We start from the raw sequence: 19,050 nt of genomic DNA on the forward strand, positions 1-19,050 counted from the left end.
CCATGGGAATGTCTTTAAAAAAATAATCCAAAGAAGTGTTTCCAAATGGTCTTAGGGTTTGAAAAGCTTGTGTCTACAAACCTGTATCGGGGCCAGATCGGAGTTGAGAGTGCTACTTTAAACCTCGGTAGATTTATTTTGTCTAGCGTTACCGATTGCTTTCTCTTGGCTTTGCCTAAAGGACGACTTTGTTTTCAGCTCTGCCTTCTGCCCTGCCCCTTCTTCTTTTCGACGCATTATTGTGCACTGGCTGTATTTTGCTCATTATTATTTCTGGGTTTTGAAATAGGTCTCCGCTGCTCAAGCCGGCTGAATGCCCCACCGCAGAAGTCAACCGTCCTGCTGAAAGCGACTGGTTATAATGAACTGATTCACAGCACATAATCCCACACCGCTTTCTACCTGAGCTGCGGAAAATCTGCCGCCTGCAAAGTGCTACCCGGAGAGGGTTCCGAGAGCTTGGGCGCACGCACTGTGTTACCGCACACCTTGGACGTGGGCTGTTTGGTCACAATTACATTTACTGTAAAACCAGCCCTCACTAGCCTTTTTTGTGTTAACATGGATCCAAGCATCTTGTTCTGTCCAACACCGTGCCTGCTGTTTAATGCAAACTCTTCCAAAACGAGCCCTTTGTCTCTTTTTCAGGCAGCGTTCTGAAATTTAGCAGCAAAGTTAAAGGGAAAGGGACAAGTAGCCTACTCTAGGGAACACAATACAGCCTGTGGAACAGGAGCATGATGATATCATGTCCTAAAGGAACCTTGCAGGACAAATGCATTCTGGGACAGAGACAGCTAATTCCTACCAGGGTACTGACTGCTAGCCAATCAAGTCCCCCTCCTCCATGGGACGCCATATTCAAAAAAAAAAAGCTTGAGCTCTGTATTTTATGAGCGCTTGCCTCTTTGCGCCTTCCAGTCTTTCTGCCTCCATGCAGAGCTCCTTTTGGAATTCTCTCCCTCTTTCTTGGGATTGTGGATGTGAACCGCTTTTCTTGGAACAAGGGATCACTTTAGCAGCAGGTATTTCTTTGACTTGACGCTGAGCCCTTGAGCTGCAGATCCCGCACCCCCTTTCCATCTCCCAGCCCCTGAGCTGCAGATCCCGCACCCCCCTTTCCATCTCCCAGCCCCAGTGCTATGCCAGGGAAAATAAAAATTCAAACTTGAAAGAGAGACAAACGCCCAATGACAGATATCGTAAAATGCTAATGACCTAATACATCACCTAATAAATTAACTGGCTGATGTTCAGTGGCAAGAGATAGTCCTAACCGATTTATTGCCTGGATTTATTGTGCTCTTATTAAAGCTCCTGGGACATTTACTCTAATAAAAACAGCTGTTGCACGTTCTTGTTTTCCTGGAAAAATTTACGATGTCAAATGGAACTGGACTCTATCCTTGTTTTCCTCGGAATCTGATTTGGGGACAGGCTGACCTGCGCTGGTTAGAATCTTAGACATATAAATTCATGGTAGCAGCACAGATGAAGAAAAGCCTCCAATGTAAGAAAGGAGTCAAAAACTTCAGACGGCAGGTTAAGTCAGCAGTAGACCAGACTGATTCTCAAAAAGAAAAGGAGTACTTGTGGCACCTTAGAGACTAACCAATTTATTTGAGCATAAGCTTTCGTGAGCTACAGCTCACTTCATCAGATGCATACTGTTCTGCCCTCCTGCTGGTAGAGGTACACACCCACACCGTACTTTTAATGTAATATTTCAGCGATGCCATGTTCTGACAGCAAAAAAAAGATTTGGGATCCTCCTCACAGCCAGGGAAGGTGGTCAGAGCTCGCTGAAGCCTGTGTGATCTCTTCCCTCCCCCAGGTTGACAATCCAGGCTATAGCCCTGCAAGCTGTTGGAGATGACTGAGTTGGCTTTGATTATATTTCAGGAGGGGAGAGTGGGCTCTCTCTCCCCTCATCCATTAGGCCTACCAGTCAAGTGTCTTCAGAGTGAAAGCCAGAAGAGGTGTCCCTCACTGAAATGCCAGGGCCGAGCACTTGGGGAAGCTGTTTAATAGTGTCTGGGGAGAGGGGAGGAACTAGGCTTTGAAGTTAACAGTCCAGCAACAAACAGTGGAAGTTCACACCTCAGCTGGAGCTAGGGACATTGTTCCTGAGGAATGAGTCAGTATCCAAGGGGAAGCAGAAAAAATGGGGAAAGAAAACAAACCCTACTTTCTGCTCCAGCTAGAGCTAGGAGAAAATGGCCATTTACAAGGTGATCAGGCCGCTTCCAAGAGCCTCAGGTCAAGTTGTTACCCAGCTCAGTTTTGAGGTGTTCATGCACGCCTGTACACACACATACTTGATCACAGCTCCCCTATGTCCCACCTCGTGGGTCAACAGTATCTAGGGCTGTTCTGAGGCTATTACATTTTACAGAGGAGCAATCAGCTTCTGGCCATTGAAGAAGCAAGAGCCCATTTGGTTCTCAGTGGTTTGACGCAGGGAGGGCTGCCATAAAGGTGAGGCTATGTAAGAGAAATGGGGGCATCCGATGCCAATAAGGAGGATCCCCACCCCCACAAATGAAAGGCTAATGAACAGGCCAGTCACACTTATGAGGCACATGGAGATTCCTAGCAGACAATCTAGTTCTTTGCCAGCATTCTAAGCAGAGTCCCTCCATGAGGTCCGCATAATGCCCTGACTCAGTATCCCACATCAGGACCAGCAGCAGCAGGCGATCCTAGCCAATTACTGTCATCGACTCCAGTCACAAGAACATTGTCCAGGAACGCTCTGAAGTCTTTGGGATCACCAGAGTTAAGATCATGCGTTACTGCTAGTGGCCTGAGCTCCCAGAAAACTCATCCAGGAAAAATCTTCTGGGAAAAACCCTCAGCCTGCATCCAGTTCCAGAGAATTTTAAAACCCTGCCTCAACTCCATGTCCACCTCTGTGTGAGCTGGGCAGCGCCCTGTGTGCTAAGATCACTAGCTGAGGATACAAGTGTTAACTCTGCCACTGAAGGAGGAGTTTGCTTTCGTAGCAAGGACACCGAACAATAGCTCAGGGCCAGGCAGGTGGGTGGGACTAAACTAGGGCAAATACTCCAGTTATTAGAAGTGACTACCATGGCTCACACAGACCATCTAAAAAGTAAACTTCTTGGGTTGCGTCCTCTTGGCTTGTATTGATCCTGGTGGTGGGAGAATGAAGTGGAAGAAAACTACTAACATTACCCAGGGTTTAGCAATCAGCACCTGCCCCTGACTACATGTTACTATTAATCCCATTAAGCGTGGGGTGTTGGGGGCATTATGTAAAAGCCAGGCAAGGGTTAAAGGATGTTGCACGTGTCGCAGAGGGAAATGAGGTCACTCTCATTAAACTGGGTTATTCCCTGGAGCACCAAATGGGAGTCACCTCTTAGGCCTTCTCCACAGAAGGATCTGCTCCTATGGATGGCCTCTTGCTAGGCCATTCCCCTGGGCTGGCTTTGCAGAGCTGCTTTGCTCACAGGAGGAGCTGGACAGTCTCATATGCGAGCTCTGAGCCTGGCTGCTTTTTAACAGATGTGCTGACACAAAAGACCCCTCACACGCTCCTTGATCTCACTTCCGGATTAGGTGAATACAGGCCGAGGCAGGTTCGATGAGCTGCGGCTAATCCCTCTCTAAATGATACGGAAACGTTTCAGCTGCGACACTGACACTGGCCAGAAGGGAGTAGGCTGGGTTCTGATTGTGTGGGATTCTGGGTCAAGAAGACTCACTAGCCAGTTTAGTTTTCAGAGTAGCAGCCGTGTTAGTCTGTATCTGCAAAAAGAAAAGGAGGACTTGTGGCACCTTAGAGACTAACCAATTTATTTGAGCATAAGCTTTCGTGAGCTACAGCTCACTTCATCGGATGCTCTGGACTGGGACCAAGTCCCTGTTGGCTACAGCCTAGCTAAAGCAGCCAAGCTATGAGCATGACAGCACACTTCTCATCCCTGTGCATCCGTGGGGCAGGGCTGTTTCATCAAAACCTAGGAGGGGGGAAAATAACCTTAGACAAGAACTAAAACCGGCTGAGAGGCTGCAGTGCTAAAGGGGACACCGATTGTAAAGGTGCTTGAGGGTGCTTGGCTTATGACCTCCTGCTTAAAAAACTCTAGAAGCATGCTGGTGTCCACTGTAACTGCACAGCCTGGTTTGTATTATAATAATAATTATAATGATTTGCACTGGGAATTTGTGATAATGCCTAGGAGCCCAAGTCATGAACCAGGACCCCATTGTGCAAGGCGCTGTATAAAATACAGAACAAAGAGGCTGTCCCTGACCCAAAGACTTTACAATTTTACTCTCATTTTGCCAAACACATACGTGTAAGGAAACCACCACCATGAACCTACCTCCATCCTCTAAACCAGAGAGATATATAATGAAAGCTTTCATTCTGTAGAAAATTTTACAGCTCCTAGAAAACAGATTTAGGATGGACATATATCCCTTCACACACATGCATATAATCCCTTGTGCTATAATTTCAATACACTGAACGATCTGAGCTATTTTTTGTCACACACTTATAAACAAATATGTAATATGCATTTCTACCCATTTCTCCAGTTAACAATTTTACTGAAGATACGGCACTAGAGAGTATGTAATCCACAAACTTTCAGTCTGAATGGATAAACAATACTTTCTGGACATGGCTTTTAAAATGTGTAATGATCCCATTTCTATGCATTGAACATAAACTTTTAACACAGTGGCACAATGCACATAAGATAATATACATATTATGCGCCAGAACAGTCTCTCTTTTTTGGAGGGGGAGCGGAATTAGCTGATAAAGCACAAAAGATGCTAAGAAATGGAGAAACACATAGTTTAGGGTGTACTGACAGAAAACGTCAGTGGTTTTATGCTTAAAAATGGCCAGGAAGCCCTGCCCTCAACCCGATTGCAATCCTCCTCCACGTTCAGATCGTCGCACCCCTCCCACACAAGAGCCAGGAATTATTTTTCTAAACACGCTCCCCTAACTTAGTTCCTGACCCTGTGTACGCAAACACATATGAAGTCTTTGGTTGCCACAGCTCGTAACTGTACCTTCTCGCCAATAGAGATGCAGGCTTTGGAATCTAAATCTCGAGGGGGCCTGTGGAAGAGAAAGAACAAAATAGTATGCAGAAAGCATCAGTCACAGAGACCTTACACAGATAATATTCCAAAGAGACAAAGCCTTTCAGAGCCCCTAGTCCAGGGGCTATTGCCCTGTGGATATGGGACTCAGTAATGGGAGGTCTGGGTGTAAGTTCCCCTCAAACTGACGGGACAGCAGCCCGATGCATTATATGCAGAAGTGTCACCCGGAGTAGCCGAGCTGGCTTCCTAGCCTTTCAGTGCTATTAGATGTTGCCATGGTTCACAAAGTCACCCCAAAAGGTGTCGGGAAGGAAGTTGCTGGAGTTGGAATTTCACAAGCCTGCATCCAATTCCAGCGCCAAGGAATTCAAACAGAGTACTCCCTTTGAGAGGCTGGGACTGGAACCACTTCCTGGGACACACAAGAGAGGCAGAGAGAAGCAAATCCGCCTTAGCCAGTTTACAGGACAGATTAAACAGGCAGAGAGGAAAAACGCAAGCCCAGTTTCACTTCTGTCTCGGAAGTAGCATTTGTCCCCGAACGCACCTGGGGCTAAAAGGAGTTTGGGACCCGATGCTTTTGTTCAGGACTTTTCTCCATTTAGAAAGGGAAAATATTTTTCAGTAGGACATGACTGATTTTTTTGGCAGGTTGTTTTGTTCCTCCCCTTCCCCTGATGAAGGAACATCCCCAGTAGAGCTTTTAAACAAAAATCAGAAGAAAGCAGTAAGCCCTAATCCACCAAACTGTGAAATACCCCTGGCCTCTGAGTTGGTGATCAATGTGAGTACGTCTACACTGCAAAAAACACCTAGGGGCAGCAAGCGGCAGAAGCTGGGTTGACTGACTCAGGCTCAAGGGGCTTGCATGACAGGGCTAAAAATAGCAATGTAAGGGCTGGAACCTGGGCTCTGAGACCCACCCCCTTTCCCGTTTCAGAGACCGGGATCCAGCCCACATGGAAACTGTCTACACTGTGAATTTTAGCCTCATACAGCAAGTCCCATGAGCCTAAGTCAGCTGACCTGGGCTCTGAGACTTGCTGCGACAAGGGGGGTTTTTGGAGTGTAGATGTACTCTGTGTCCTAAAGCATAAGGATTGATAGCCCATCTAACTGCTTACTACCTGCCTCCAGGCAAAAAGGTTAACATCTTGTCACCCCCTTGACATCTTTATTTAGCGTTCACATCCAACGCTGTACAAAACAGCAGCCCATTAACGCCAAGGCCCCACGCAGGTCAATTAGCAGGGTCCCACTTACCCTAAAATGATCGTTAAGCAAAGCTACATCTCTCCACAGTCCTGCTAAGGGAAACCTGCTCCATCTAGGATTCCACAAGGCAGCGAGAATACAAATAAAGGCAGCTAAAAAGGGAATCCCAGCTCTGATTCCTCCACAGTCTCTGCAGGAACAGCTACCCCATCCAATTTACAGAGAACCTGAAGCAGCCTTCATTTATCTTACAAAGAAAAGGAGTACTTGTGGCACTTTAGAGACTAGCCAATTTATCTGAGCATAAGCTTTCGTGAGCTACAGCTCACTTCATCGGATGCTCACGAAAGCTTATGCTCAAATAAATTGGTTAGTCTCTAAGGTGCCACTAGTATTTCTTTTTGCAAATACAGACTAACACGGCTGCTACTCTGAAACCTGTCATTTATCTTACACTAATCCTTTCCAGGAATAGTTAAGACAAGGTGGGGGATGGTTCTCTTTCTCAGAAAATGCTCCTCCTCCGGGGAAGGGAAGGCATCAGGTATATCTGCCCAGAGACAGATTTCTCAAATTTCTCCTTTCTGGTGCTGTCTAACTTCTTTAATTTATTAAAACCACGGCTCACACACTTTAAAAAGTCAGGCTTCCTGCTTGTACATAAGCTTGGGGAGCCCAAGTAGAATTGCCCTGGCAAATCAAGGCCTTCATACCATCTTTTTACACTGTGGCCTACATGAGGTGCTAATTGGCTGAGAGGCTGCCCCCCCCGCCCCCCCCCCGGGCATACCAGGGCTGCTCCTTTGATCAGGCAATTGAATTAAGCTCTGAATAAAAAGCCAGTTGGATTGTTTGCTTTTTTTTTTTTTTTAAACTAATTTGTTTCTGGAATCTCATCAATGTCATAAAATTATTCCCATATGAGGGCACACAGTACAGGGCAGTGCATAGTCGCAGTATCTGATGTCTACTGATTTGACTGGGGATTTGTCTACGCTAGAAAAGGTTTGCCACTATAGCTATACCAGTCTAGATGTACACTAGCAAACATTTTCTAGTACAGACGCAGCTCATACCAGTAAAAGAGTACTTTTGCTGGGCTATCTTTTACCAGTTCCCCAAACAAAATAAACCATCCCACACATATATCTCTAAGCAACATTACTATACCAGCAAATGTATTGAATATAAACCATCCAGGAGACAGCTCCAGGGATATTATAGTAGCAACAGTTCCAAGCAAGTAGACAATACAGGTTCTCTTAAGAGAAACTTAAATCTAAATTACTCTCCCAACGACCACAAGAGCATCAGCCACAATTTTCTTATTTCTGAGGGAGACGTGACATCCCTTCAGCTGTTGGCTACTTTATAGCCCAGGGCTTTCTCCCCCATGTACCTATTCCTTTCCCTCCCCCATGTAGTTTCCCAAACATCTGTGTCTCTGACTTGTCTAAAATCAGTCCCCCAGGGGCTCACCCTTCAGAGGATTAGCAGAATGAGCACGAGGAAGGGGCTGATGGATGGGATCAGATCACGTTGTGTGTTTCCGTTTATGCCTATCAGCTGAGCAGACCTGCCAATGCAAATAGATACCCAAGCCATACAGGATGGTGGGTGCTGCTGCTTTAATAATCAACGTTAACCTTCAAGGAGGCTGATAAAGCCAAGGAACCCTTAGCTGCAGGGCTTGCCCTGTGCAGCAAACGGCACCCTAATAATACCGGGCTCTCTCTTCTGAGTGTGTTGATTTGGGGGGTTATTTTAAAAGCTTGTTCTTAACTATTTTGGGGAAGTTCTCTGGCTCATGTTATGCAGCACGTCACAATGGTCCCTTCTGAATCTATTAACTCATTCACGCAAAAGAAGTGACACCATCAGCTAAAATAAGACCCCCTTTTGTTCTTTTGACTGAGACACGCGACAAAGCAGTACATGAAAGAGAAAATTAACTGTGTGTGGGGGGGGGGGTGTTTATAAACCCTAAGTTTTTTGAGACTTACGTAGAGCTTGTCTGTGGCTGTTCAAATGCTTCTTTAGGAATTTTCAGCCCAGGGTTTCTCTTCTTGCCTGTGAAACAAGAAAGAGGCAGAAGGAAAGAGAGATGATTTCCATGTGGGGGGGTGAAGGAGGTGGTGGGGTGTTAACCTCTGTGGTTATAATTGTAAAACACAGTTTGTCTACCATGGCTGACCTTATTTAACAGAAACACCAGCTCAGTCTGGTGGTGCAGATTCAGGGCACAGAGTTCAAAATATAAAGTTCCTTTGTTCAGCCAGCTGTGACCAGGCCGGCAGTTCTAGCTCCCACGCAAGCACAGAATGCAGGCGACAGCTCAGGCAACCGAAGCCCTCGTGAAAGTGCAGAGGGGAAAGGCATCTCATCTTTTTAAGCCCTATCTACACAGGCTCCCATGTTTCCTGAACTGATTCAATTCAGACTGAAACCAGTTCCAATATACCAGGTGTAAATACCTATTTACCTTGTGCAAGCAAGGATAGAATCTTTTTAAACAGAGTTTGACAACATAGGGCCAAATTCTGATCTTATAGGCCCAGATCCTTGAAATCAATGGGACTTAGGCACCTTAATACCTTTGAGCGTCTGGGCCATTTACACGAGTGTCAACCAGGATTAAGCACTGAAGTCAATGTAGCTATGTAAAATCAGCACAAATGAGAGCAGAATTAGGCTCAAAATATACAACGGTATTTGTTCACATTGGCTAGCTAAACCTTTCTTAAAGTGAGTTAACATGAACAGAATTAAAACCAAGTTCTAAAGCAGTTCACCCTAGAGTAATTCGGTTCCAAACCAGAGGGTGACACAGTCCAGTGGACTAGGGCAATATGAGAACCTTTTCATTGCTAAACATATAGTCACATTTCAGAGCGAGGTTCTGAATCCAGGGACAAAATAACCTGGGAACATAAGTCATGTCACCAAACCCCCAGGATAAACATACAGATGCAGCTTGGGTGTGTTATAAAACACTGGGTCCCAAAAAAGCAGCCACCTAATTTAGACTTTTTTAACCTAACAATTTACATCAATTACTGTATTTCTTCAAACCTCTGTGTCTCTCCCTGTTCACGACACTCTCTTTCAGCCTTTTACTTATACGTGTCTCAGTTTATTTTCCTATGACGCACCCTACCATCATGCTCTGACACGCAGGACTATAAATATCTGTGCATTCCAGGGCTGCAGGGGCCACTGGGTTACGATGCATGCCCACAGAACTGAAAATGACCCTTTTAAAGCAACTAGTCAACTTTTTAACTGTAGATCTTTTTCTTCTCAGCTTGAACACACAAGATGAAGCCTGCTCAGTTTGCCACAGGCCATTCCAGCATGTGGCAGATGGCTGCAATGCAGCCTCATGGAAAAAACATTTACTTGGAAACTATTGCACATATCTTGCTTTATATTATTTATTATTATTATTATTAATTAAAAAACAATACTACAAACTTGCATTTGAAAAGGACATGTTCTCTGTTCCACAGAGCTTCAAGTCTAAATAGAAAAAAGCAAACAGAAGACAAGACCCAGCAGAACAGCTTAAGAGAGAGAGAGATTATTGAGAATAATAATGAATAGTTTTCAAAAATTTCCCAAGAGACATCAGTTGGTCTATAAGGAAGACGGAAAATGGTAAAAACAAAGGCAGACGCTTCTGTAATTAGATTAGCAGAGTTAGGGTTACCATATTTGAACATTCAAAAAAAAAAAAAGAGGACACTCCATGGGGGCCAGGGGGAGGTGTTTGAACAGAGACTGGTTTCAGAGTAGCAGCCCTGGATATTCAACCAGGAGTGGCTGGGTCATTACACAAACTGAATCTATTTCCCCATGTTAAGTATCCTCACACCTTCTTGTCAAACTGTCTAAATGGGCCATCTTGACTATCACTACAAAAGTTTTTTTTCCTCCTGCTCATAATAGCTCATCTTAATTAATTAGCCTCTGACTCCACCTTTTCATGTTCTCTGTATGTATGTATGTATGTATAATCTATCGATCTTCTTCCTACATGTTCTATTCTATGCATCCGATGAAGTGAGCTGTAGCTCACGAAAGCTTATGCTCCAATAAATGTGTTAGTCTCTAAGGTGCCACAAGTCCTCCTGCTCTCTTTCGTGATTGATCAACTCATCTTTGGGGAAAAATAATAATGGCAAAATCCCGGACATTTTTAGATATTTAAAAATTCCTCCCGGACGGCGATTTAAGAACCACAAAGCCGGACATGTCCTGGAAAATATGGACGTACGGTAACCCTAGCGGAGTACCCCTGCTCATTACATCTCTGGTCTTCTTAGTATTATAATAGCAGCTAGCACAGGGGTGGCCAACCTCCGGAGCCACATGAGGCTCTTCAGAGGTTAATATGTGGCTCCTTGTATAGGCTCCAGGGCTGGAGCTACGGGTGCCAACTTTCCAACGTGCCAGGGGGTGCTCACTGCTCAACCCCTGGCTCTGCCACAGGCCCTGCCCCCACTCCACCCCTTCCCGCCCCCTCCCCTGAGCCCGAGGTGCCCTCGCTCCTTCCCCTCCCTTCCCCCACAGCCTCCTGCGTGCCACGAAACCGCTGATCGGGAGGGAGGGGGAGGCGATGATCGGCAGGGCTGCCGGTGGGTGGGAGGCGCTGGGAGCGGGGTGTGGGGGAGCTGATGCGGGGCTGCTGACGTATTACTGTGGCTCTTTGGCAATGTACATTGGTAAATTCTGGCTGCTTCTCACGCTCAGGTTGGCCACCCCTGAGCTAGAGGGTCCAACTAAGATTGGGGCCGTGCTAGGCACTGTACATATTGTTGCCTCGTCAGCTGGAGTGGTTAGCCAAAATTCAGGCTCTTATAGGTTGTTTCCATTAGGCTGACGAATCAGTAAGAGGAGTCAGGTATACTTTTGGTGTAATCTTGTTTATTTACCCCAAAAAAAAATGTATAGAGTCCTGTTTCCTTGAACACAGGAGATACAAACAGCAACCAGCAGTTTCCTTCCTCAGAAATCTCCAAGCCTGCCACTCCAGCGAGCTCAGTGCCCAAAAAGCCCTGTCTCTCTGCTTCCTCTTAGATCATCCTCACAATTCCTCTCACTGGCTCTCTGACACAGCCTGCAACCTCTATCCTAGCCCCTAAGCATGCAACCAGGGAAACCCCATGCATCCTGCATGGCACACCCATTGACTTTGATGGGGTCCATGACTGTCTATGGTCTCCATTTAGACTGGAAGCTCTTTGGGGCAGGGACTGCCTCTTAATATTCCATTGTGAAAGGTGCTAATGGTGGGGGAAGAGGAAGCTTGGCTCCAAAGACAAAGAGTATAAGAATCTTAGTTTTCCATCCCCGTAATACAGATAGGGAACTGAAACGAGGCGATTTGCCCCAGGTGATAGAAGGAGTCTATGGGACACTGAGGAACTGGACCCAGTACTCCACAGTCCCATCTCAGCCTCTTAACCATAAGCAGGGCCCTACCAAATACGCGGCCATGAAAAATGCATCACGGATTGTGAAATCTGGTCTCCCCCACCATGACATCTGGTCTTTTGCATGCTTTTATCCCATAGGATACAGATTTCATGGGGAGACCAGCGTTTCTCAAATTGGGGGTCCTGACCCAAAAGGGAGTTGCAGGAGGGCCACAAGGTTATTTTAGAGGGGTTGCAGTATTGACACCCTTGCTTCTGCGCTCGGCGGCTGGAAAGTGGCGACTGGTGGCCAGGCGCCCAGCTCTGAAGGCAGCACCCAGCCAGCAGCAGTGCAGAAGAAAGGGTAACAGTACTACAATGCCCCCTACAATAACCTTGTGACCCCCCCTCCCCGCCAACTCCTTTTGGGGTCAGGACCTCTGTAATTACAACACTGTGAAATTTCAGATTTAAATAGCTGAAATCATGAAATTTACTATTTTTTAAATCCTATGACCATAAAATTGACCAAAATGGACCGTGAATTTGGTAGGGCCCTAACCATAAGACCATCTGTCCTCTTCTGGTTTGCTACTTCGTCTTCATCTTGATCGTCTATCCCAGTGTTTCTCAAGCTTTTTGATACCAGGGACTGGCTTGCTGCCTTCCTAAACTGCGTCAGGGAGATCTCAGGGGCTGGCACCAGTTCACAGACTGGTCATCGAGAAACACTCTATCCTAGCCCCTGCTGCTGCAAAAACACTCACAAATGGTCTACCTAAAAGTGAAAACAAGCACAGATTCTTACCCATTTTTGTTTTTTGTTTCCTGCATTAATTTACTTGCAGAATCACACATGCTGTACCAATATCTCAGCATAGTATATTTTAGGCAGTTCTGAAGGGATGGAAATTAACCCATTGGAAATCAACCTAATTTGAGCATGAACCATAACAGACTGTACAGAATTTAATCTTATCTTGGTTCACAAGTGGTGTCAAAGGAAGAACAAAGTAGCAAAATACCAAACCCAAATAAATATTAAAAGCCTTTCCGCCTTCTGCTGAAATATATTCTGCATGTTTTGAGTTTATTTTCCTTGTCTTTCTTAAGAGAATACAATATTTTGAAACTCTGCCATTTTTTGAAGCACAATCTGTTCCCTTAACAAAGCTGCCAAGACATGGACCTAGTTTAACGTTAAAGCATCAACAATGATCAAAAGAAAATATGGATCTCACCATGGCACTGGGAGAAGTGGAACTGCAGGATGGAATTAAACCAGCAGGAATTCACCCTCATAGCACCAGCAAATTCCCCGCAGTATTAGTGTGTGAAACAAACAACAACAACAACAACAACTACATCACGCACCACATTTCACCTCATGGGTATTTAATGAAAGTCCCTGGCTGTAATCCAGCAATTTTATGCCTCTCAGCTGAATTAGACAAAGTTTCTTCACTCCTTTTGTTACAACATGCAAAGTGCTTGCTCTCCGGAGCTCTGTGCCCGCAACAGGGCGTCTAGAGTGCAGCATGAACAATCTGCCTTCCAGCCTTCAGATTGAATCGGATGACGTTTCATTCTGACGCACCCAGGAATCATCATTTTTATACGGATACAAAGTGTAATGTTTGATTTATCACAGTAGCTACCACCAAACAAGACGGTACAGCAATGCGGGGGCAGCCTGGATAGCACAGAGATTGCTAACAAGGAGCCTGATCCGATGCCCAGGGAAGCCAATGGAAAGCCACCCACTGATTTTTATTACTAACTGTATTCTTGAAGCATCTAGGGCCCTCAGCCAAGGTTGACTTGAGCACTGTACAGACACACAGCAGGAGACAGTCCCTGTCCATCGAGCTTGTAAGCTAAATATACCAAGGGTGGGAAGGAAAACAGAAGGATGAAGAGATTTGCCCAAAGTCCAACAGCCGATGAGTGGCAGTACTGGGAATATAAACTAGGTTTCCTGAGTCCCAGACTACAAAACCATGTTATTTTCGTTATGTTCAAGAGGTTTTAGATCAGATCCAGGATAAAAGGCCTTTAGGTCACGGGTTTGAATCTACCCCAGGTTATCAGCCACCAATAGTTGTTTCCACCAACTGTGTGGGAGGAATTGGGTGGCTCTCAGCCCAGTTCCTCCTGGACAGGACCCACCTTACATTAGCTGGCATCTTTTTATCAGTCTCAAGAGAGCAGTTACGAAGTGAGTGAGCCAGGGAAACTGACTGATAACCCCCTGAGGTGCTTTCTTCAGAGAGCAAGAAGAGGTACCTTGCCCAGATACACACACATTGTGATAAAAAAAACACATTGTCCTTTTCCCAGCACTAAATGCACTTTAGATGAAAAGAAGCAAAAGACGCAAGCCAACAGAGTTAGTGACTGGTGTCCGTTCTACATGAGTGCAATTCACTAATTCTGTGCTTGTGATCACCTCTCTCTGTTAGCTGATCGCAGCAAGGATGAGACTCCTCCTTATAGACAGCTAAAAGGAACTCGATAAAAAGGATGTATTCTACTGTACTTACAGTTTGAAGGGAGGAGTAGTATGTACAGGAGATAAAGATCTAGGGCTATCTGGCTTTCAGGCAATTTTAAAACATGAAGTTTGACGCAGTCTGGTACACACCAAAAGAAAAAGAATTGTTCTGCAGCATTACTATTTACAGTACAGTAGTAACTAGAATCAGGGACTGGAATGCATTGTGGTTGCACTGTACAAAGATGGAGTGCAAACATGGTCCCTGCCTCAAACAGCTTGCATCCCTGGTTAAGGGCAAGAGTATTGTCAACCCCAAACAGCCAAAAGGCATAAAATTGGCTTAAAAATAATTAGATTTAAAATAAATCAATCAATAAATAAGAAAGGGGGTGTGTCCTTTTCTTTCCCTCCTGGTTTCTGAGCATTCAGGCTTCACTTAGGTCACATTTTTCTCTGCAATCATGAGAGCTAGAATCTTATTTCATTTTTACAAATGACCACTGAGATTCTGACCCGGTCACGTAACCCCAGGAGCTTGGGCTTTAAGAACAGCATTGGTGAGAAGAGGATGAAACAAGGTTGGTTCTGAAGTACCAAGAATGGGACGTGGGTGGCCTGCTTTTCTTAAGGGCTGGGGTGGGGGGACACTGGCACTAGCCAGTTTTGTCGGATTATCGCAGCCAGCTGAGGAAAGGGGTCAGGAGACTGCTATAAAGGGTTGAGAGAGTTCAGTTGGAGGAGAGCTGCAAGTTGGCTGCTGTTGGTCATCCCGGAGTGGCGAGACATGAGAAGACAGCCTTCTGGACCTCTGCAGCTACTTTGGTCAGGATAATAGGGTTGCTTGGGTGTTAACTTTGTGAATGTTTTGTACTGCAGACTGGATTGTGTCCTGAAGGAAGGGCCTGAACAGATTTTTTTCAGGGTTTTGTGTTAGCCCTGCCAAGGCTGGGAAGACAATGGGATAAAGAGAATTGAGGCTTTTACTTAGCAACGCACTTCAGGACATGCTTAGCTTTAAGCATGTGCTTAAATTATCTTCATCCTACAATGCACTTCAGCTGGAGCGTAAATATTTAGACCTGGGTGGAGTCTAGATGCAGAGAAATCACTGCCAGTGGCCAGTAATAGGCCAGTAATTACTGGAGTGGCCAGTAATAAGCCAAGATACTGCAAAGTTGTTTAGCTTTTAGGGCTGTAATCCTCTAGTGCTTTATCTTTTGGCTTTTTTCTTTCTTTTAAATCAGGGGCATTGCGTAAACCACAAACTGAGGAACTGGGGCTGGGAATGAAGTAAGGGCTAAAAAACAAAATTATTAGTATTTTTCCTCTGACTTAAAAAAACAAAACAAAAACCCCAAGCAGATTGAATGCTTTCCTTTGAAAGTCTTCAGCACCATTCCTAGGGGGAAGAAAAACACCACCTCATTCATGCAATAGTCTTGCTAATCTGGTTCCAGAGTCCAGCAATTTGCTATAGGCTCACTGGTGAAGATGACTGCTGCTAGTTTAAAAAAAGTTTAAAGTTTAAAAAAAAAATTAATATTCACTGAACTTTAATATTTCACAGAAAAATAAAGGAAACCTACTAGAGAATAATGTAGTTGTGTAGAATGCAAAGACAGAGGAGTCTGTTACCCACAGATACTGGGACAGAAAATAAACAGCTGCTCCCAAAGAGAAATCCTGTACGCCAGCCTCCAGGCATTTCATCGTGGCCAAAAGCTCTTTTTGATCTAATCCAAAGTCAAGGGTTTCTTACTCCAAAATGCTCCTGTTTCCTTCAGAGGATATTAGCCAGTTCTGTCTCTGCCACAATTTATTATTAAAGCCAAATTCAATAGGCACATGGCAATGTTCTGCTATTTAGTGTTAAGGGTCACTGGTAAAACGTCACAGGAAGAGGAAGGTCTGTTTTCACTCCTCCCTATTAGGATTGGAGGGAGTGTTATCTAATAACCAGGAGCAAAGAGAGCTGCTGGTATCTATATGCGGCTCTGCTTCTGATTTTATTCAAGGCACTCAGGGACAAATTATTTTCTCCTTCCCACGATCAATAGTACTTTACTGTGCAAAGTGTTCTGCTGAAATCAAGGCAATGACAAACTTCAGATAGAATAAATACTTGGCACTGGTCCAGGGTCTTCAACCCAAGGCTCTGAAAGCACTTCACCAACATTGCTCATGTAGGCCTCTCAGGAGGCAGGGATGTATTATTGTTCCTCTTGTTTCACAGAAGGCAAACTGAGGTATGGAACGGGGAAGATACTGTCTCAGTGTGAGCTTGGGGGAGTGGCAGAGCTAAGACCAAGACCCAAGGCGACCTTCATTATTAATTGTATTACAATAGAGCGGAGGCTCCCGAACGGTTTACTGTGCCCTCCCTTCTCCATGGGAGTAACATAACAGCCCCCCAAAACTCCCACCCATTGGGGCAGAAAGTAACTCACTGAAGAGAACAGATAACATGCCCAGGGGCAGCAGCAGGCTCCTACAAGCTCTGGAGGATTTAAAATATGCAGGTCTGTGGCTGACCTGGCATCTGGGCCAGTGCAGGGCAGCACCTAGGAGCACGCACAGGAAATCCCCAGTGGTCAGGCTGCTGCTGGAATGGGACTGGGGAGGTGGGGGCCTACCTTCCTCCCCTGGCTGCTGGGGACTCCCTGCATGCTTTCCCTGCTGCTGCCATGCTTTGACCTGGGCACCTGGCCAGCCCAAACCTATACCCCACCTTGGGCCCCTGATAATCTCATCACACCCCACTGTTTGAAAACCAATACAGCAGAGTCAGGAGGCCCCACCTGAGATCTGGGCCCCTTTGCGCTGAGTGCTGTATAAACACCTAGTGAGAAACTGTCCCTGCTTACAGGCTAAATAAACAGGACAGACAGAGAGCAAGAAGGGAAACAGAGGTGCAGAGACTTGCCCATGGTCTCAGAGAAGTCAGTGGCAAAACCAGGAACAGAACCAGGTCTCCTTCCTCCCATCCCTGTGCCCTGCAGGATTGATCCTGCACCAATCAAGTCAATTGGAGTTTTTCCACTGACTTAAAAGGGAGCCGGATCTAGCTGTGGGAAGGAAGGGAGTTGCACAGACACAGATATTAATTTAACGCCAACAGACCCAACTGGGTGTCGGAACAGCTTGGGGCGGAAGCAGGAGGTGGATTGCTAATTATGAGTTAAACAACTGAATGGGGCATATCTTCATGTAATGAAAATCATTCATTCCCTTGGTGGGTATTAGAATCGAGTGTGCTGTATGTGGCCCCTTTCACTGGACCCACTTCAGTAAACAGCGCAGTAAAAGCTTCCCGGGGAGGAGGCAAGTGAGTTTGCTGGGTCAGCTTCCACCACAGATCCACCACCTAAAAAACCAGCATGCTGGCAGCTAATCTAGACACCTGGTGCCTCAGTGCACACCCACAGAGGCTTTTAATAACCAGCTCACATGTCTCCAGTGGCCCCTTCCACCCTGAACACTTTGCAAACAAGCCTGACCCAGCATCACCTATGGGAGCTGAACAGATCACAGTGCAATGGCCTGTTTGATTCTATCCAACAGAGTCAGAGCAACCGTGTCCAACCAAGCCTGCAAACCATGCACTTCCAGAGGCCTATTCCCGCAGTCCTTACACAGGCAAAGCTCCCATTAACAAAAGCAGTTTTATCAAGGCCAAAACCCAGACTCCCACCTCTCCTTAGATCTAGCTGTACATGTGGCCCATGCGAAACGGGTGAACAGGCAGAAATCCTGCTCTCCTGGCGCTTTCCAGATTAGGATACTTGCATATTTTGGTAGCACTGCCCGTTACGCTGGGGCACAGCGGCAAAGAAACATAGCACCCTAGTGGTGCTAACAGAAGCATATGTTGCATTATTAATATCATGGTTGTCCTTTTAGAATGATCCAGGAAGCAATGAGTATCGCTTTTAATTAAGGAAACATATTACAGATCAGTTTGCAGGTTTACCTCTGATGCAAACAAATGATTGCAGGTTAACACACACAAGGTAACAGACAGCAGTTTATTTATGAACCTACAAGAATTCAGCTGTTATTTAGCAGGTGCTGTACTTGTCTGCTCTGTACATCCACATACGTTTACCTCAAGCAGCTGCACGTCAGCCACTTGTCAACTATCAGGCTGAAAAGCATTTAATTCATCCCATGTCTCTCCCCCAGGAATTCCCCCAACTGAGGACACTCCGGCCAAGTCTAAGAGGAGTGGAAAAGGATGTTACACTGCCTGAATTTAAACATTTACCACCCTTAGACTAAATAGTCACCAAGTAAAGAACCTTTCTGCTTCCCAGCCAAGTCTTTGGACTTAAAGATTTAAACTAAGCAAAGTACATTTTAAATGCACCTCCTCAGACAGGAATGTCACTTCCTGGGCTCCTGATGGCTTGGCTCCTCCATGTGAATTTTCACAAGCTGGCTCCCTTTCAGCTGAAATGCAAGCCACGCCCCCAACCAAAAAGAACAGAGATGGAGGAAAAACTAGTGACTTTTGTCTACGCTGGCACTTTGTCGGCAAAACTTTTGTCGTTCAGGGGTGTTAAAAAAAAAAAACAACCCCCCCTCCCCCCCAAACGACAAAAGTTTTACCAACGAAAAGCGCCGGTGTGAACAGCGCTTTGTCAGCAGAAGAGCGCTCCTGCCCACAAAGCCACTGATACTTGTGAGGAAGAGTAGTCGCACAGCCGCGACGCTAAAAGCCTCACTGTGTAGCCATAGCCCCAGTAAGCTATAGGCGAAGCAGGCAGAATGCAAGAACTTTCTAAGCACCATTAAAGCTTCAGCCGAAAGCCAAGGGAAGAGCCA

The 19,050-nt window shown here is 45.7% G+C and overlaps 1 protein-coding gene across 2 annotated transcripts in view; it reads right to left on the reverse strand.

Annotated features, from left to right (window-relative positions):
- MAP2K6 (mitogen-activated protein kinase kinase 6) overlaps nt 1–19,050 on the reverse strand; it is a 94,381-nt gene that overhangs the window by 39,220 nt on the left and 36,111 nt on the right. For both annotated transcript variants that reach the window (XR_012154916.1, XM_073311641.1), the window contains exons 2-3: nt 8,316–8,382; nt 5,062–5,110 (exon numbers count right to left, since the gene is read on the reverse strand). Coding sequence is in view for 1 of the 2 variants with exons in the window: in XM_073311641.1 (XP_073167742.1) it covers nt 5,062–5,110; nt 8,316–8,382 (116 nt within the window). In the remaining variant the exon portion in view is untranslated. The remainder of the gene's footprint in view (nt 1–5,061; nt 5,111–8,315; nt 8,383–19,050) is intronic.

This window comes from Lepidochelys kempii, chromosome 14 (genome assembly GCF_965140265.1).
Source record: "Lepidochelys kempii isolate rLepKem1 chromosome 14, rLepKem1.hap2, whole genome shotgun sequence".
In the NCBI taxonomy this organism is placed as follows: domain Eukaryota; kingdom Metazoa; phylum Chordata; order Testudines; family Cheloniidae; genus Lepidochelys; species Lepidochelys kempii.